The sequence below is a fragment of the Eptatretus burgeri genome, chromosome 9 (assembly GCF_056783735.1).
Source record: "Eptatretus burgeri isolate ZD-2024b chromosome 9, Ebu_testis_v1, whole genome shotgun sequence".
NCBI lineage: Eukaryota > Metazoa > Chordata > Myxini > Myxiniformes > Myxinidae > Eptatretus > Eptatretus burgeri.
The window spans coordinates 61,668,891-61,687,687 of record NC_140969.1 but is presented as its reverse complement, the minus strand read 5'-3'; the positions used below and the strand labels follow the sequence as shown (position 1 = coordinate 61,687,687).

General features: G+C 40.1%; 1 protein-coding gene across 2 annotated transcripts in view; it reads left to right on the top strand.

Annotated features, from left to right (window-relative positions):
* LOC147020197 (laminin subunit beta-2-like) overlaps positions 1-18,797 on the top strand; it is a 256,934-nt gene that overhangs the window by 145,631 nt on the left and 92,506 nt on the right. For both annotated transcript variants that reach the window (XM_085895329.1, XM_085895331.1), the window contains 7 exons: positions 8,650-8,807; positions 9,140-9,364; positions 9,800-10,020; positions 10,885-10,981; positions 11,905-12,283; positions 12,486-12,670; positions 16,224-16,465. In XM_085895329.1, the coding sequence (XP_085751455.1) occupies positions 8,650-8,807; positions 9,140-9,364; positions 9,800-10,020; positions 10,885-10,981; positions 11,905-12,283; positions 12,486-12,670; positions 16,224-16,465 (1,507 nt within the window). The remainder of the gene's footprint in view (positions 1-8,649; positions 8,808-9,139; positions 9,365-9,799; positions 10,021-10,884; positions 10,982-11,904; positions 12,284-12,485; positions 12,671-16,223; positions 16,466-18,797) is intronic.

Below are 18,797 nucleotides of genomic sequence, written 5' to 3'. Positions count from 1 at the left end.
ATAAAGATTCAAATGTTTTGTTTTTCAATATTTTAGATGGGGATTATTGTGCAAAGAAAATTAAACTATTGAAGGAATTTGAGAATGAACAAATCTTTATAGGTTCAATGAGTGAGCTGTTCAACCCCCAGGTGTTCAATTCAATGAGGTTCAACTTCCAGGTTAAAAGGGGAGACAAATAAATATACCTTGGGATAAAAAGGGGGTTTATTTTTAGGGGAAAAAAATAGGAATCGCTGAAAATCCCCCATTCATTTCATGGGGAAAAGTGAGCCAGAACCAGTATATTCACCCTACTCCCAGACTCGACAGCTCAAAGTTGAGTCCATTACCTCTGAGCTATTCTATCAGCCCAGCATCACAACAAAGCTGCTATTCGTCGTATTTGACTGTAGTAGAAAATATCCAGGACCACACAATATGTTACCAACTGTTTCTCTCTCAGTCGACAACATCAGGCATTCCATAGTTTCTATCCGAGTACAGTACAAACTAACCCACACATTCAAGCTAACAAGTCGTAGCTGGATGAATGCTGTGATGTCTGGATTGGTTACTGTGGTTTACACTTCTGACTTGAAATTCCATGGGACCCAATGTGCCGTTGTGCGAACAAGATGTGCCCAAAGTTATTGTGGTATCGTACATCATTGTGTTCTCCAAAACGGTTTTTTTACATAACTAAATTGGGTTTAAGCCACTTTCAGAAAAAAGTATCGAAGGACTCATCTAGTATCTCATGTATCAAATGCAAAATAACTAATTATATAGTTGCATTAAATGAGACATTGTTTGTTGAGGATAGAAATTAGAGGACAGGACTTGAAGGCTCAAAGGTGTATAGGTGTGAAACGAAAGAAAATTAGAGGAGGTGTAGCTATCTGGTTAAAAGACAGTACAGTACAGTATTGTATTGTGAAAATGGGATGACATTAAAGCCTCATCTTGAACCTTGTGTTCTGTTTTGGTCACCAATTCTGAGGATGGACATAGCTGCCATAGAGAAGGTTCAGCCTCGGACTACTAGATTGATTCCCGGGCTCGCAAGACGAAGTGATGAGGAGCAGCTGAAGTAGGCAGGACTTTATCCTTCAGAAAGGGGGCAATTTTGAGGATATTTGTTGGAGATGTTTAAGATGATGAAGTATCTTGATAAAACAAGTACGGAAGACTTTTTTCAGTGGAATAGACATTGATGGAACCAGGGGCTAAAGCTTGAGAGTAAAGAAAATGCGAGTTGGAATGGTGGAAAGGCACCGGTCTTTCTTTCAGAGTAGTTAATTCTCGGAAAAGTCTACCAGTAAAGGTTGTAGTGACAGCAGAAACAGCAGATACGTTAAAATTGGAATCGGATAGGTACACAGAAGCATTGGAGATAGAAGGGTCCATGGGTATTCGCAGGACTGGTGGACGTATGGATGGGTGATTGTACTCGTGTACATGTGAAATGATCATTATGTCTGTGAGAGGGTCTCATTAAAAAGTGAATGTGTGGACAGTGTTTGCACATTTTTCACCCGACAACCACCTTCGCCCCTCTCCTACTGCCAGAAAAAAAAAAACAGAAAACAAAAAATGATATCGTCATAATAATAATAATAATAATAAAGATTTACTTTAAATATTAATTTTACTATCAAGGACCTGCAGAAATTCTGCATAATGTAAAATGTGACTTGGCAAAGTACTTCCAACCCCATTTCTTCAACTACCCCTTCCAAGCCCAAGTCGTTGAGCCCCCACCCAAATCTCAAGTCTTCAAACCCCTCCCAAACCTGTCTTCAAATGCCCTCACCACTACAAGTCTTCAAACTCCACTCCACCTCCCCCCTCACCCCAAGGTTTCACTGATTAGGCAACTGGACTGGATGGCATAAGCTCACATGACCTGAAAACATTCTCTGCTTCTCTTTCACATCTTCTTTCTACTCTTCTCACTCTATCATTTGCTCTATAGGCCATCTTCCATCTCCTGCATTACAAGCCAACATCACTGCATTACATAAAAAGGTGCAAAAACCGATCCCCTCAACTACAGACACCTTCACTTACTTCCAGTTATCAGCAAAGCCAAGGAATCCATCATTGCAGTTGATATGAAATCCTTCCTTTTCTCCAATAACCTTATCTCAGATCAACAATTCTGATTCAGACCAGGTCACTCCACCTTTCACATGCTGCTTTTACTCTCCAAAAAATCGATGGAAGCTCTCAATATCAGATGCCGTGGAAACCATGAGATCAGGGCCATCTCTCTCAATATATCTTGACCTTTCACCCCGCATTGCTCTCCAAACTCTCTGTCTATGGCATCTAATGCCAACTCCACTGTTGGGTTACTGACATCCTCTCATCTCTTAGCCAACATGTGGCACTCAAAAATAATATTTTTTATCGCAGCTCATTGTTAAGGTTGGAGTCCCCAAAACAGTGTTCTGGGTCCAATCCTATTCCTAATTTTCATCAATAATCTCTTTGACTGAAAAATCCTCTTTATTTGCTGATGACCATAACCTCTGCTGTGATATCCATCATTTTTCAAATAGGCAGGCAACAGCCTCTTCCCTCTCTTCAGACCATGACAAATGGTTTCACTCTTATTCTTTCTTTCTTTCTTTCTCTCTCTCTCTCTCTCTCTCTCCCTCCCCCCCCTCCAAAAGAAACATGTGGCAACACCTCCTATCCACTTTCTAAACAATCCTCTTGAGGACATTCAGTCACTCAAACTCCTGGGTCTCATTATTAGCCATAATCTTTTTGGGGAAACCACATTTCAAATTTGGCCTCCAAAGCCACTCGCCGACTAGGCATCCTCCAATGTACAAAGTCCTTCCTTGGCACACCTGAACTCCTTTCCACCTACAAGACCTTTATCCATAGGTTTATGGAATAGTGCTCTCCCCTCTCAGCTGGTGCCCGTGCCTCACAACTTGCTCAGCATGATGCCGTGGAAACCAAAGCCTTCATCATTATTGCAATCTCCCGCAATGAAGCTGAGTTTATGGGCTTATCATTTTCCTAGCTCAGAAAGTTCAATGGTATTTTTGTCTTCTTCTGCCATCTTTCTCTTCTTGTACCCTCCACTCTTTCCATGCTCCCCCCCCCCCATTCCCCTTCTTGGTGTGTGTAGGGCACACATGATCCATCATCAACATTCTTCTGATGAATCTCCTAAAATTCAGAATTACTGCTTACCTTCACAAATTCATTCCTCTTTTCCCCCACCTGTGGAACCAACTTCCACATCCTCTTCATTCCTATTCTTCCCTCCAGGTCTTCAAGACAGCTGTTCACCACCATCTCAGACAATACTCAAAACAAAACCATGATTTTTTTCTCTATCCTCATTAACCACCCTCCCTCCACCAAACCGTCCTTCCAAATTTCCAGTTTTTCTCTCCTGAGAGTTTCATTCTGCATCCACCTGTCCATCCCATGCATCCTTTCTTGCCCCTATTCCTCCCCACAAACATTGTTTGTCAAAGTTTCTATTTTGTCCTTTGCCATTGTAAGTGTCTCCCCCCCCCCCCACTGTTCCTTTTGGTCTGTTGCATTGTGATGCTTTCAGTGTTCTCTTTCTCCATGAGCCTTGACTCTATATAAAAATAAGAAAGAAGATTGAGATCTCCTAATTTTGGAAAAGGAACTATGTCTATTTAAGATTGACGATTGTTTAGGCCTATCATCTTCCATTGGTGTTACATTACAAAAGTCATGAATGATGGTGTCGACGTCACACTGTTTAAGAATTTCTGGTGGTATACCGTCTTCGCCACAACTCTTTCCTTCCACTAAAGACCCCTTTACTTTACTTTATTCTTCAATGTTGAACTGACCCAGCTTGACGGCAAGGTCTTCAAAGACAGTTTTGACTTCCTTTTGCTCATCATCTATCGTCAGTGGGCTCCCAAGAAGATTCTGAAAATGAGTGTCGCAGGTCTTAATCCTTCCACGTTGGTATTTCCTTGAATAAGACCTTTCTGCAAAGTATTTCTTCCGCTAATGTAATTTATGAGGTGCCATCTCCTTTCCTGCTTGCAGTTAATGTTTGCCTTTTCTACTTCTTCAATTTTCTTGCTGAGGTCATTCTCCCAGACATCATTGTACTCTTTTAGCAATGCCTTCTTTGCCTGTTCATCTATAATATAAAAGGAGCTTGGACTTGGCATGCTTGCGCTGTCCTTGCATGCTGCGTACATCCGTCCGTCCATCAATTGTCCTATACAATTCACGGTACAGCATGGCAACACACGCATGTACATGCATACACACATACACAGTACCCAGAGAAAGTCTACACCCCCTTTTCAAAATTTCTAAGTGAAAAACAAATTCTACAAATTTCAGAAAATACAAAACTAGATTATTTTGGTTGGATAAGTGTCCACCCCCTGAGTTAATAGTTGGTGGAAGCACCTTTGACAGCAATTACAGCTGTGAGTCTGATGGGATAAGACTATCAACTTTTCACACCTTGATTGGGCAATATTTGCCCATTCTTCTCCACAAAACTGTTCAAGCTCAGTCAAGTTGTGTGGGGAGCGTTGATGGACTGCAATCTTCAAGTCATGCCACATATTTCGATTGGATTTAGGTCGGAGCTCTGACTGGGCCACTGAAAGACATTTATCTTCATGTTCCTAGCCATTCTAGTGTAGCTTTGACTGTATGCTTCGGGTCGTTATCATACTCAAAGTCCCAATCCGTCCCAATTTCAGCTTTCTTGCAGAGGGTAACAGGTTTTCCTCTGGGATTTTTCTGTATTTTTGCTCTTTCCATCTTCCCTTCTATCCTGAAAAGTGCCCCAATCCCTGTTGATGAGAAACATCTCCACAACATGATGCTGCCACCAACATGCTTCACAGTAGGGATGGTGTTATTTGGGTGATGTGCTGTGTTGGGTTTGCGCCAAATGTAATGTTTTGCATTTAGGCCAAAAAGTTCCATCTTGGTTTCGCCAGACCACAAAACTTTTTACCACATGGCTTCAGAATCTCCGGAGTGGTATTTTTCATACCTCAAATGGGACTCAAGGTGGGCTTTTTTGAGTAATGACTTCCTTCTTGCCATCCGACTATACACGCCAGACTTGTGGAGTGCTTAGGATATTGTTTTCACTTGCACACCGTGACCAGTCTTCACCATAAAGGCATGTACCTCTTTCAAAGTTGTCATTGGCCTCTTGGTTGCCTCTCTGATCAACCGCCTCCTTACTTTGTCATCCAGTTTGGAAGAATAGCCTGATCGAGCCAGGATCTTGGTGGTTTCATATACCTTCCACTTCTTAATGATTGTCTTGACTCTGCTCCAAGGGATGTTCAAGGCCTTTGAAATATTTGTATACCCATGCAGTGATCTCTGCCTTTCCATATACTTTATACCGGAGGTCTTTTGAAAGCTCTTTGGTGCTCATGGTTGAGTCTTTTCTGTGAAATGCACCACCCAGCAGAGGAAACCTGCAGGAACAGCTGACTTTATTTGTACAAATCATCATCATCCATCATCCATCATCCATCATCATCTTCCGGCCGTTTCCATGCTTGCATGTGTAAACCGTGGTTCACCTAATGACTGCTTTTCAGGCTGCACGATCCCTTGCCTCGCCCTCTTGTTCGGCTTTTAACTTGAAGATCGTCTCTCAGCAAGACGTCCCCTGTTTTCCTCAGACAGCCTCTAGCTCTCCTTTCATTCACAGGAGGAGGCCAATTAATTTGGTGTGTGATTTTGATTGTGATTGGTTCCACGTGAGCTAATTTATAATTTCTATGATAAGGGGTGTGGACACTTATCCATCCAAAACATTCTACTTTTGTAATTTCAATGAATTTTCTGAAATTTGTCGAATTTATTTTTCACTTGGGAGTTGTGGGTTACGATGTGTGAATAAAGGTGGAAAAAGTCTGGTTTAATGTTATTTAATTTCAGGCTATAAAGCAACAAAAGGTGAAAAATTTTGAAAGGGGTTGTAGACTTTCTATAGGCACTGTATGTTTGCAAAGCATATATCGCGCTGCACATATACGTATGAGGAGAGTTTGTTTTCCTGGCCTGGCCCATGCCAAACGTGTACCCCAGACAGTTTGATCAAAAGAAGGAAGAGAGGAGGATGGGGAGGATGAGAATTATTTTTTATTTTGATCTTCCTCTTAGTGTGTTGTATATTATTTGGAATTCAGGATCTAAAAAGGCTGTGATGAATATGCCATTAACAGTGTATAGCTGTATATCTCGGCCGGTGTCTCGCTCCCCGAGTGTATATCAAGGCCGGTGTCTATACACCACCAAATTTTATTGTTTTCCCATTAAAAACAACCGTTTTTTTTTAGCAACTACACAAAGATTGGTATTCCCATCAGCGAAGTGACAGGTCTTACATTCTAATATTCAAAGTAATTGCCTTTCCTTCGTATTGTGTTTATCAGCTTCATAATATTGTTTAGTATTTTCTTTTACCTTCACTACTCTAGGATGTTTGGAAAGATCATTGTTATTAGCTTTCTTTATTTCTGGTCTACGTTTCATTGCTGTTTATTGGTTAGCTCGGAAAAAAATGGTTATAATGTTCGTATTGCTGTTTCTTATGTATCTTTGAGAAGACACAGAAACTGGTTATGGATTTTTACAACGTATACATATGCAAGAATGGAAATGGCTCTAAAACGATGATAACGATTCCTTCTGTAATTCTTTGTTTGCTCTGAGAACCCTGCAACAGAAGTGGGGTTTCTTTGGCGGAGTTATAACATTCCCCAGGATGAGTTTGACAATTGAAGTTTCTATATCAACTGTTCGTATGCAGCCTGTAGCTGCTGGTTGCGTCATTGCTGGAATCACAGCTGTGATGCTGATGCAGTTCCCCCAGCAAGCTGGTACTCATTTTGCCGACCTCGGAAGTTTAACAGACTGTGTCAATCCACCTGGTGTTATTTCAACGGAACGACAGGGGTTCAAACTCAAGACCCTAAGATAATAAGCCAGACACCTTAACCATTAAGCCAACACTAGGCTAAAGTAACTTTATGATGATCTGATCCAATACTTTCGAGCTCACTTAGAAAGTACTCAACATTTATGTTGGTGACTGAGTCAGTAATTGAGTGGTTTATAGAAAGAGCTTTATATATGTTATCAGATTTTCTCATTGGCACCTGCCATCTTTCTTCTTTACCTCTGCCACTGAAGGTGGACAGAGGTTATATATTTTCACCCTGTCTGTCTGTCTGTCTGTGAACGGGATATCTCAAAATGTTATGGACGGATTTGGACGAAATTTGTGGAGAGGTTGGGTTTGTAACAAGGACGAAATGTTTGGATTTTGGTGAAGATCCATGATCTGGATGCTCTAATTTTTTAAAGTGATTCGTCACCATTGAGAGATGGGGCCAAAAATGATATACCGTACATATAGCACGATATTTCAAAAAGTTGTTGATGAGTTATGACAACATTTGGTGGATGAGTTGGTTAGGTGACAAGAAGAAGCTGATTAGATTTTGGTTGAGTTCTGGATCCAGATCTGGCCTATCGGTGGGATATAAAACATAAACTGTTCAGCCTGGTGGAGGTATGCACTCTACGGATTGCCGCTGTGGTATTATATGCATTGTTTTGAGCTTATGATTCCATATACTGTTTTTCACGATGAAGGTGACTCACATTTTGACCTCACTTTTGTTTATAGAAGGCAGAGTAATATACTGCACCTATATTACTGCTTTTTGAGGAAAGTAGTCTTTATAGCATTAGTAAGCAACACTCGTAATCATCTGTTTCTTGCTTTAATGCACATTTTGGAAATCAAGACACCAGCAAGCAAGATAACAGAGGTTGCATCAATGAAAAATTAAACAAATTCTGGTCAATGAAAACACCACCCTTTTTGAAATGTATACATTATGGGCTGCACAGAAAATGGTGATGAATTCCTGTGAATTTTATATCTCAAGCATGGTTTTAAATAAACGTCCTGGTCAAATCTGAATGGCCCTCTTTTATATATATATATATATATATATATATATATATATATATATATATATATATATATATATATATATATATATATATATATATATATATATATATATATACCTGGTGTTGGCGCAGTGGTTCGTGCAGCGGCTTGGGATCCAAAAGGTCCTGAGTTCAAGCCCCGTTAGGCCACTGGATTAATACACCAGGGGGTTGACTCAGCTCGTCATCCTTCCGAGGTCGGCAAAGTGAGTACCAGTGTACTGGGCTGGTGTATACCCCGGTTAAAATAGGTGGACCATATCCCTGTGTTGTAAGAGGCGACCAGGGTTGCGTCAGGAAGGGCATCCGGCGTAAAACATGTGCCAAATCACGATGCGGATCATTCGGATGATCCGCTGTGGCGACCCCTAACGGGAGCAGCCGAAAGAAGAAGAAGATATATATATATATATATATATATATATATATATATATATATATATATATATATATATATATATATATATATATATATATATATATACATATATATATTCTTTGGGTTTGGTCAAGGTGAAGTGAAACACCAATTATGCTGGAACTGACTGTGGTCATTCACAGTTTGAGATTTGCGAAGTGAATTTTTGTGTCATTGTTAATTCAATCAGAATATCTGAATGTTGCCAAATCTGTCAGGTGTGCCCCTGGATACTATGGAAACCCCACTGTTGGGGAGACTTGTCTTCCCTGCTCTTGCCCAGAGGGACCAGAGAGTGGCCGTCACTTTGCTAGTTCTTGTAGTGTGAGGCATCCAAGCCATGCTGTCATCTGTACTTGCCTACCTGGGTATACGGGTAAGTATGTCTCGAGTCACTGTCAGTTAATACAGCAATTCTGCCTGGAAATATAAAGCACAAGTCTCTTCCTTTCTGATTAAGTACTTGAACACTGCTTCACTTGATTGTTGCATTGCAGAGAACTATTGGCCGAAGCATTTCTGAGTAATACAGTAATAATGATATAAGAAAGTTATGATATCTGTTTTCAGATAAAGTTTCACATTACATAGATTGATTCAAATTAGTTTTTTTTTCTCTTGAAAATTAATTGCTCATACCCATCAACCTGACATGTGGTAATTCTGAATGAGGCTTTCTCTATATTCGTTACCATGGTTACCATTTAGGTCCTCGATGTCAGCAGTGTGCACCAGGATATTTTGGGGACATTTTACGCAGGGGTGGTCACTGTCAGCCATGTCAGTGTCATGGAAACATTGATTCAAATGACCCAAACAGCTGTGACCAACAGACTGGCTTGTGTCTACGCTGCTTACATAACACTGAGGGACCAGCATGCCGCCGCTGCAGGGTTGGCTTCTTTGGAGATGCCATCACACAGAGTTGCCACGGTGTGTTCCACAACTATTCCCCTGAAGGATGATTTAAATTTTTTTCTTTTTTTGTTAACCATTGGTTTTTCTTGTCTTATCTGCAAAAAGCCAAGCTTTTCTCTCAGATCTGATCATAATACAGTACTGAACTTAAAAATGCAATGATGCTTTTTGGCTCAAGAACCATATGCACCCAGGAAGGAGCTTAAAATTTCCATTGTTCTAGAAATGTCAGAAAGATAACTTCATGGAAAGAAAGACATAGAGGAGACCTGTGATATTCTAAGAAATATTGTAAAAAAAAAAAATGTCATGGCCAACTGAAAAACGATGGTGTGAAATTGTTATTTCCTGATGGTGTATGATAGGCACAAAATTATTAATGACGGATGTGCTTGCTTTGCTTTTAAAACAAAGACTTTTAAAGTCTCGTAACCTCTTGATCCTGTGCAGATTGCCATTGTGATAAGCGAGGAACCGATCCCGCTCGCTGCCCGGTGGCAATTTCTACCTGCTACTGTGACCCGTTGAGTGGGCAGTGCCCATGCTTGCCGGGTGTTCAAGGTCAAAGGTGTGAGCTATGTCAGGCTGATCACTGGGGATTGGAAAGTGGGGGAGGATGTAGTCCCTGCCACTGTGACCCGGTCCACTCTCTCAGTTCTCAGTGCAATGAGGTATAGTCAATGTGGAAATGTCTTGCTCAGGGAATAACTATAAGTTTCATTTGCTATCATCATCACAATTGCTGTCCATATATGAAAGTCATTATGTTACTGAGTTTGTGCTTCAAACAATCACGACGTCTGTATTACTTTTATTCTTTTCTCTATTAATTCTCCTGTTTTAAAGTGATTTTGTCCTTTACGTTGCTGTTATACCCACCCGTGTGCGAACAATATTAGACTTAGAAAATTATTTTTGCATGTTTGAAGTATGAATTACAAACATTTTTTTATCCAATGTGTTTATTTTTTCAAATGATCCTTTTGACCTATAATCATTATGAACTGCGCATGTCATTAAGACACTTCCAATACATGAACAAGTAATGATCAGAAGTACAATTAATCTTTAAATGTTGTGAGTTTGTGGGTCAGTATGGACATGTCATGGGATGTGTGCATGTCCTTTAAAGACTTTCAAATGCATTCCAGGCATAAAACTCTTAAACAGTCCATACTGTTCTTTACAACCACAGTCTTGTTTACCAAATGATGGGATGATCCCAGGTTCAAATGCCATACAATTTTTCGGGGGCATGCTCTTCTCCTCCATCTCCTCCCTTTCCTGCCAGGGGTATTTTGCCCTAGCTTACACTAATTCTATGAATTTAATTTTTTGTTTTGAAACATTTTTGTGTTGGTTCCACGCACCATTTAATAATATCACCCATGAGCAACTTTGTGTAATTTCTCAGGGTTATTTAGCAGCATCACGGCTCATCAGAGATGGTTAATTGAGAAGTGGTAAGCACACAGAATATAATAATGAAATGTCTCTCATTTTTGTTCTTTGTGTGTGGTCTTAATATCACATAGGCAGACGGCCAGTGCCATTGCCAGCCAGGTTTTGGCGGACGCACTTGCAACGCATGTGAAGATGATCATTGGGGTGATCCGAGAGTGAAATGTCAAGGTCTGTAAAATATCAAGGTCTAACAGCGTGGTTTTCATCGAATTACATTCCTTAGATTCTTAATAGCATTGATTCATATACATCGACTATTAAGACCCTTTCTTAATGAGTACTAAGGTCACGTCCCTCTCTCAAGCGATTCTGTATACATCTGAGAATGACTAAGCACCAATGTTTTCCATTGTACTACAAATAGGTCTGGAAGTTGGTGCTGTCTCTAGCACCCCTTTCCTTACAAACATCTGCACTTCACAGCAACACTTCAGGTTGTTACAATTGGCATTCATTTTACAGCTTGTGATTTTCCATGAAGTTACCAAAGACATGTTGGAGAGCAATATTTTTTCTTTTTCTTTTAAAAAAAAATATTATTATTATTATTATTATTATTATTATTATTATTATTATTTTACAGAAGTCTCGGCTCGTGGATGAGCTAAACAACAGAGTGCAGCAGTTTTAATGATTGACAGAGGATAAAAAGGGAACGGGCAGACAAATGCATGGACACAAAGTAAAGTTGTTGTGTCGCAGGAATCGAAGAGGAAGGTAAAATTACATAATTAATTCATAAAAAATAGTTTCACTTTTTTTATGTCGGTGTAAGACGTTCAATCTCAGTAGAGTATGTGTGGATTACTTCTGTACCCAACGTCATTGCAATGAAGCTCCATACACTGATGTCTCACAAGTCCATTGCCGGTAATTAATTTTGGGTCATAAAAATGTGAAAGGTTTTTATCATGTATATTATAAACTCTTTGGAAACGCGGAACATTTTTTGAGATTATTAAGCAAATAATGTTCAATTACATAAGCAATGTATTTACCAATCTAAATTTATGCTGCGGTATTGATGATGTGCTTGTACGTTTTTGGGGTTTTTTTCATCGTTCTTTGTGGTACCTTGTTTATCTTTGCAGCTTGTGAATGTGACCCACATGGTGCAGTATCCATGAGATGCCATGTGGCTACTGGTGAATGTGAGTGTCGACCGGGCTTCACAGGTCCTCGTTGTAGCCGTTGTGCCCGTGGGTTTATGGGAACTCCTCCGATGTGCCAGCCATGCCACAAGGAGTGCTTCACAGCCTGGGATGCCACAGTAATTGGACTCTCAAATGAGGCTCAGATGTTGACAGAGAGAGCCCGCCAAATAGGAGCTGGTGGGGTGACTGAAGGACCGTATGCTGACAGGCTGGTACGTTTGAATCGTAAGTTGGAAAGAGTTCGGGAGTTGGTGGCCAAACGCAATGCCACCCTCGCTGAAGTCACTCGACTTTCCACATTGATCGATGATGTCAGGTGAGTCCACCGATTACTGATTAGTGAGATGTCATTGATTATTTATGTTTGGTAATGCATTTTCAAAGCCTATGGGTAATCTGCATGAGCAAACATTTGGACATTTTGAGGTTTAGACTTAAGGACAAACCATTTTGAGCCTGAAAAGTATTTATACCAGCAATTATCGTTTAAGTTTGCAGCTCTGCTGTCTCTTCAACAGGCATGAGGAGGATGAGCTGACTGCAAAGCTGGAACAGCTAGAGAGGGCCTTGTCTGGAGCTGAAGACCGTAACAATGCTCAGAGCTTTGACCTTTCTGAACTTGAGCAGGATGCACGTGCAACCACAGCCCATGCTGGTGACCTTGACAAACAGCTACAGTTCATCAAGAATTCTGATTTTTGGGGTATGTTGAATGAGCACCCCACATAACAATTATGGAGTACTTCTTTAAATCACTTCTGCCAAGAATAATCAAACTTTTTTTTTGTCCAATAAATTGTAATTTCCCATTTGTGTCACCTCAAGCTTTCAGTACATTCCATTCTGTTATGACATCGAGTATGTGCAGTACTTTGACTGCACGTCTTATTTTGTTTTGCATTTTGAGAAATATTTGGGTTGACCTATTTGGCATTCCGATCTGTACACAAGGCTCATGATGCTGCGACCACAGGTTGAAATCCAACATAGAGGGTATTATGTTGATTTGTACAATATTGTCTTCCAAAGTTCTTGTCAATCATGTTAAAGCACACTGATCTTCTTATGTCCTTATCCTACATATGATAGCTGTACGAGCTCAACGATGGACCCTACATCATTACTCAGACCAAAAAAACAAAAAACTTATGAAGTTAGCTGTGATAGAGTATGTTATTAGTCCCCTACCAGTTTCAACAGAGGGGACTATAGGTTTGCTCTCCATCTGTCCCTTCGTCCATCTGTCCGTTCCACCTGTGATTTTTCTGACCTTTTTCCCATACCCTTTAACATATTCGACTGTAACTTGGTACATGGCTTTACTATGAAAAGTTACAGAACTGTTTCGAGTTTCAGGGCATTTCGTCAATTTTTTAGAGAGTTATGCCCTTTTAAAACATAGAAAATATTACTTATTATACATGGGTCAGTGTTCAGCTGCCCTGACTCCACCCCACTGCTTTACACCCATTGGCTGGACAGCTAGCCTGAGTCCACCCCATTTAAATAATGTGCCACCATTAAAAGAAGTAGCACAGATTCGCAGGCCTCAGGCCTTAGGCCTGGGTGTTGGTCCATGGCCCAGTGCAATTGGAATGATACCAGGTACTGAATATAATCACGATGCTTCATGAATGTACATCGGGTTATTACCCTCACCAGAGGAGAGGGCATTGCATATGAGTCCGTTTGTCTATCGATTTATTACTTGTGAAAACAGAGAATTTTTAAAGTATACTAGACGACACGTGAACCCGTTGGGTTCCCGTTGTGACAGCGGTTGATGAAAAAAAAATCATTTCAAGGAAAAAAAAAAAGAAAAAAGATAGCTCCGGCAAACGAAACCGCTGAGGTTGTTTCCATTGATGAAATTCTCCCGAAGAGTACATCACTGAATCGGGAATCGATTTTTTAATAATATTTTTCGTTGCCCGATTTGAACGAAATTTGATACTGCACACCACAGGAGAATGGTGAGTAAGGTGGCCCCAAAATTTTTGCGCTATCGTGTACAGTTTTGGCTGTATTTCGGGAACATACATACATACATACATACATACATACATACATACATACATACAAGATGAGAGTTTTAGTAATATATAGATAGATTCGTTCGTCTTGTGCATTATTCCGTTTGTCTGTCTGTCTCTTTGTCTGCTTGTTTGTATGTCAATCGCCTAAACGCCATGTGAATGAAGGAGCATTTCGGTAATTCATAATGCTTTCGGGATTTCCCGCTGTCTTTTAAAAATCTCATGGCCCAATGCAATTGGAATGATCCCAGGAATATAACCACAATATATATTATATATGCACATAAGCCAGACACATGTTTTTGCTTCATGTGTGTACATTGGTTATTTTTATTAATGTTGGCACTGAATGTGCCATTATACACTGTCCAAATTAAGGGATTCGTTTTCTGATGTGAAAAGTCTGGCTGAAACCAAAATTATGCAAAAAAAACAAAACGATTTATTTTGCTTTTGTGTGAATAGCATAATTAAAGGGTGTCTGTGGATGCCCTACAGTTACACATTCTCACCTTTCTATCCAGCTGGAGTTTGAATCCCGATCCAGCGATTAACTGTCACCCCAGTTATACACATGTGTACCCTCGCGGAATGATTCAGAGAGGGTATTGTATTTGGGTCCATTTGTTTGTTTGTTTGTCTATTTGTCTGTCTGTCTGTTTGTTTGTCCGCACAGGACTTTTGTGTTTTTTGCTGCAACCGCTTGTTGGATTGAGACAAAATTTTCACCATTGGAGTGACTACTCGTGTAGAATGTTACAATCATAATTATGACATCATAGGTCACGTGATGTAGCAGCCATATTGGAAAAACTGAAAAACTTTGTACTTCTATATCTCTGAAACCGCACCAGGAAAAATTTGAAACTTGGCACGTAGCATGGGGGAATGAATGTGATTTTTCTATGATGTCATAGGTACTCTCGTTATGATGTCATAATTGCATATGTAGAATGCCACATCCAATCAGTATGAAAAATTTTGAGGGCCATCTAGGGACAAAATGGTCCACAGAAAAAATAAAATCACGACGTTATCGTTCACGTGATTTGGCAACCATATTGGTTTAAAAAAAACCTTCAAAAATCTTCTTCTCTGAAGTGGCTGAACAGATCGAGGAAAAACTTTACACATATGACCACCTGTCCATGAGGAACAAAAGGTTCACACACATGATGTCATTGGTCACATGATTTAGCAGCCATATTGGATTGCATATGTAGAATGCCACATCCGATCAGTATAAAAAATTGAGGGTCATATAGGGATAAAATGGTCCACAAAAATGCATTTTGATTACGTCATCAGTCACATGGTTTGGCAGCCATATTGCTGGTTTTTTTTAACCTTCAAAAATCTTCTTCTCTGAAATGGCCGAAAAGATCGAGGTGAAACTTTACACATATGACAGCCTATCCATAAAGAATAAAATAGTTACAAAAATGACATGATAGGTCACATGGTTTAGCAGCCATATTGGATTTACTTGAAAACCTAGAAAAAAAAAGTACACCACTGAAAAGAAGTCCTGGCAAGGTTTGTAATCTTTGATTGCTCTTTTTCTTGTTTTGCTTCATGTATCTTCTTCTTCTTCTTCTTTTTGGCTGCTCCCTTTAGGGGTCGCCACAGCAGATCATCCGTATGATCCGCATAGTGATTCGGCACATGTTTTACGCCGGATGCCCTTCCTGACGCAACCCTGGTCGCCTCTTACAACACAGGGATATGGTACACCTATTTTAACCGGGGTATACACAGGCCCAGTACACTGGTACTCATTTCGCCGACCTCGGAAGGATGACAGGCTGAGTCAACCCCCTGGTGTATTAATTCAGTGGCCCAACGGGGCTTGAACTCAGGACCTTTCAGATCCCAAGCCGCTGCCCTAACCACTGCGCCAACACCAGGCTCTTGCTTCATGTATCTACATCTGGTTATTTAAAATATCACCATCCAAATGATGAAGTCACTGATCACATGTTGTGTTATGCAAATGAGGCATTGCTTTTTGAATTGCTTCCCGGTTCCCTACATGATTTGTGATTTCAAAAGGTATACAGATTTTCTGGTGATAGCAAAATCATGTCCAAAAATGATGCTTATATTTGTAAGCTTGCACACTTCCCCAAAGACGTTGACTTTGGAAAGATTTCTCTTATCAATGACTCTCATTCTTATTTTCCTTCATTTGTATGATTTTGGCTGCATGCTGTTTTTCAGGAGCTGTGGAAAGTATACGAGAGTCTGCACAGCAGTTACAAGAGGCTGAGAGGCAGGCACACCATGCTGTAGAGGGCTGGACAAGTCCCGTAGCCCAGTCAGCATTAAGACGGCAGCATGCAGAGGAGCAGATAACCACAAGGCAGCCTGAGTTTGAGCGGAACTTTGCGGAAAATGATGCGGCACTACATACTCTCCGTGGAGCAGTAGCTAGGTTGGATTTAACAAGGCTCAATCAGCAGGTATTGATAAAGATGCCATGTAGTATCTGTCGTGACCTCACAAAAATCTAACAATGAACAGTATACTCAAGTTGGCAGTGATAAAATAATACCATTAATGATAATAGTGATTGTTTAATATCACTCGTCATAAAAATACAACTGCTAATAATTCATCTTCAAGGTTGTTATTATTAATGTAAAAATTGGTTCATCTGATCAAGATTAGATTATTTAGAGTTCAGTATGGTGTTTTATTTTGATCTACTTGTGATCTTCTAACAGTGGCTGTTCTTTACCTCAGCTGGGAGAAGGGTGGAGCTTGGACTGTGCATGCGCAATCAGCCAAATATAATGACACAAAGTCGCTGAGGTCAAAGTTCTTTTTTTTAACATCAATTTTATAAATGACTTGTTTTTATTATGACACTGACTTCCACTTGTGAAAATAATGCAGTAAAGCAAATTTCAGAGAAATTCACCCATGGGGTTGGACGTGTACACTGGGTGCAAAAGTATGGGTCCAATGGAAAATTTATGAACTGAGACCTGATGACAAAATAAATCATTTCAATATGAAAGCAAAAGCACTTTCAAGGGATTTCCATTAACTCTGAAGGAAATAACAATGCTTATTATCATAGTAAAAAACAAATCTGTCTTTACATATAATCAATATTCATTGTGACCTTTTGCCTTGAGAACAGTCTCAACTCCATTTGGGATTGATTTAAATAGTTGATGGATTATGTTCGAGTCAATATTTTCCAAACAGTGTTGTATTGCACTCCACAGCATAGTCAGACTGCTCACATAAATTTTAGCTTTCTTTCAAATTTATTCACCCTTCATTTACTCTGTTAAGACAAAATGTCAGTCAATAAAAACTACAACAAATTTAAGAATGTGGATATACAGTGCCTATAGAAAGTCTATATCCTCTTTCAAAATTTTCACCCTTTGTTGCCTTATTGCCTGGAATTCAATTGCAATTAATCTCACTTTTTCCAGCTTTATTTACACATCGTAACCCACAACTTCAAAGTGAAAAACAAATTCAACAAATTTCAGAAAAAAAAATCAAAATACAAAACTAGAATGTCTTGGTTGGATGTGTCCACCCCCCTTATAATAGCAATTGTATATTAGCTAAGATGTAACCAATCCTCTTCAAAATCACACAAGTTAATTGGCCTCCACCTGTGTTAAAGTGTGATGATTGTGATATTTTTCAGAATAAAATCAGCTGTTCCTGTAGGTTTCCTCTGCTGGGTGGTGCATTTCACAGCAAAGACTCAACCATGAGCACCAAGGAGCTTTCAAAAGACCTCCAGGATAATGTTATGGAAAGGCACAGATCAGGGGATGGGTATAAAAATATTTCAAAGGCCTTGAATATCCTTTGGAGCACAGTCCAGACAATCATTAAGAAGTGGAAGGTGTATGGTACCACGAAGATCCTGCCTCGATCATGCCATTCTTCCAAACTGGATGACAAAGCAAGGAGGACGCTGATCAGCGAGGGCACCAAGAGGCCAATGGCAACTTTGAAAGAGGTACATGCCTTTATGGCAAAGACTGGTCATGGTGTGCATGTGACAACAATATCCCAAGCACTCCACAAGTCTGGCCTGCATGGTAGGGTGGCAAGAAGGAAGCCATTACTCAATAAAGCCCACCTTGAATCCCATTTAAGGTACACAAAAAAACACTCCAGAGATTCTGAATCCATGTGGCAAAACGTTTTGGGGTCTGACAAAACCAAGATGGAACTTTTTTGGCCTAAATGCAAAACATTACATTTGGCGCAAACCCAACACAACACATCACCCAACGAACATCATCCCAACTGTGAAGCATGGTGGTGGCAGCATCATGATGTGGAGATGTTTCTCATCAGCAGGGATTGCGGCACTTGTCAGGATAAAAAGGAAAATGGAAGGAACAAATTACAGAAAAAAAACAAGAGGAAAACCTGCTGCCCTCTGCAAGAAAGAATAAATTGGGGCAGAAGTTCACCATTCAGCATTATAACAACACCAAACACACAGCCACAGTGACAGTGGAGTGGCTACTGAACAAAAAGATAAATGTCCATGAGTGCCCCAGTCAGTGCCCTGACCTAAATCCAATCGAAAATCTGTGGCATAACTTGAAGATTGCTGTCCATCAACACTCCTCATGCAACTGACTGAGCTTGAACAGTTTGTTATAGAATAATGGGCAAATTTTGCCCAATTAAAGTGTGCAAAGTTGGTAGCGACCAATCCCAACAGACTCGCAGCTCCAATTGCTGTCAAAGGTGTTTCCCTCAAGTATTAACTCAGAGGGGTCAACACTTGTCCAACCAAGA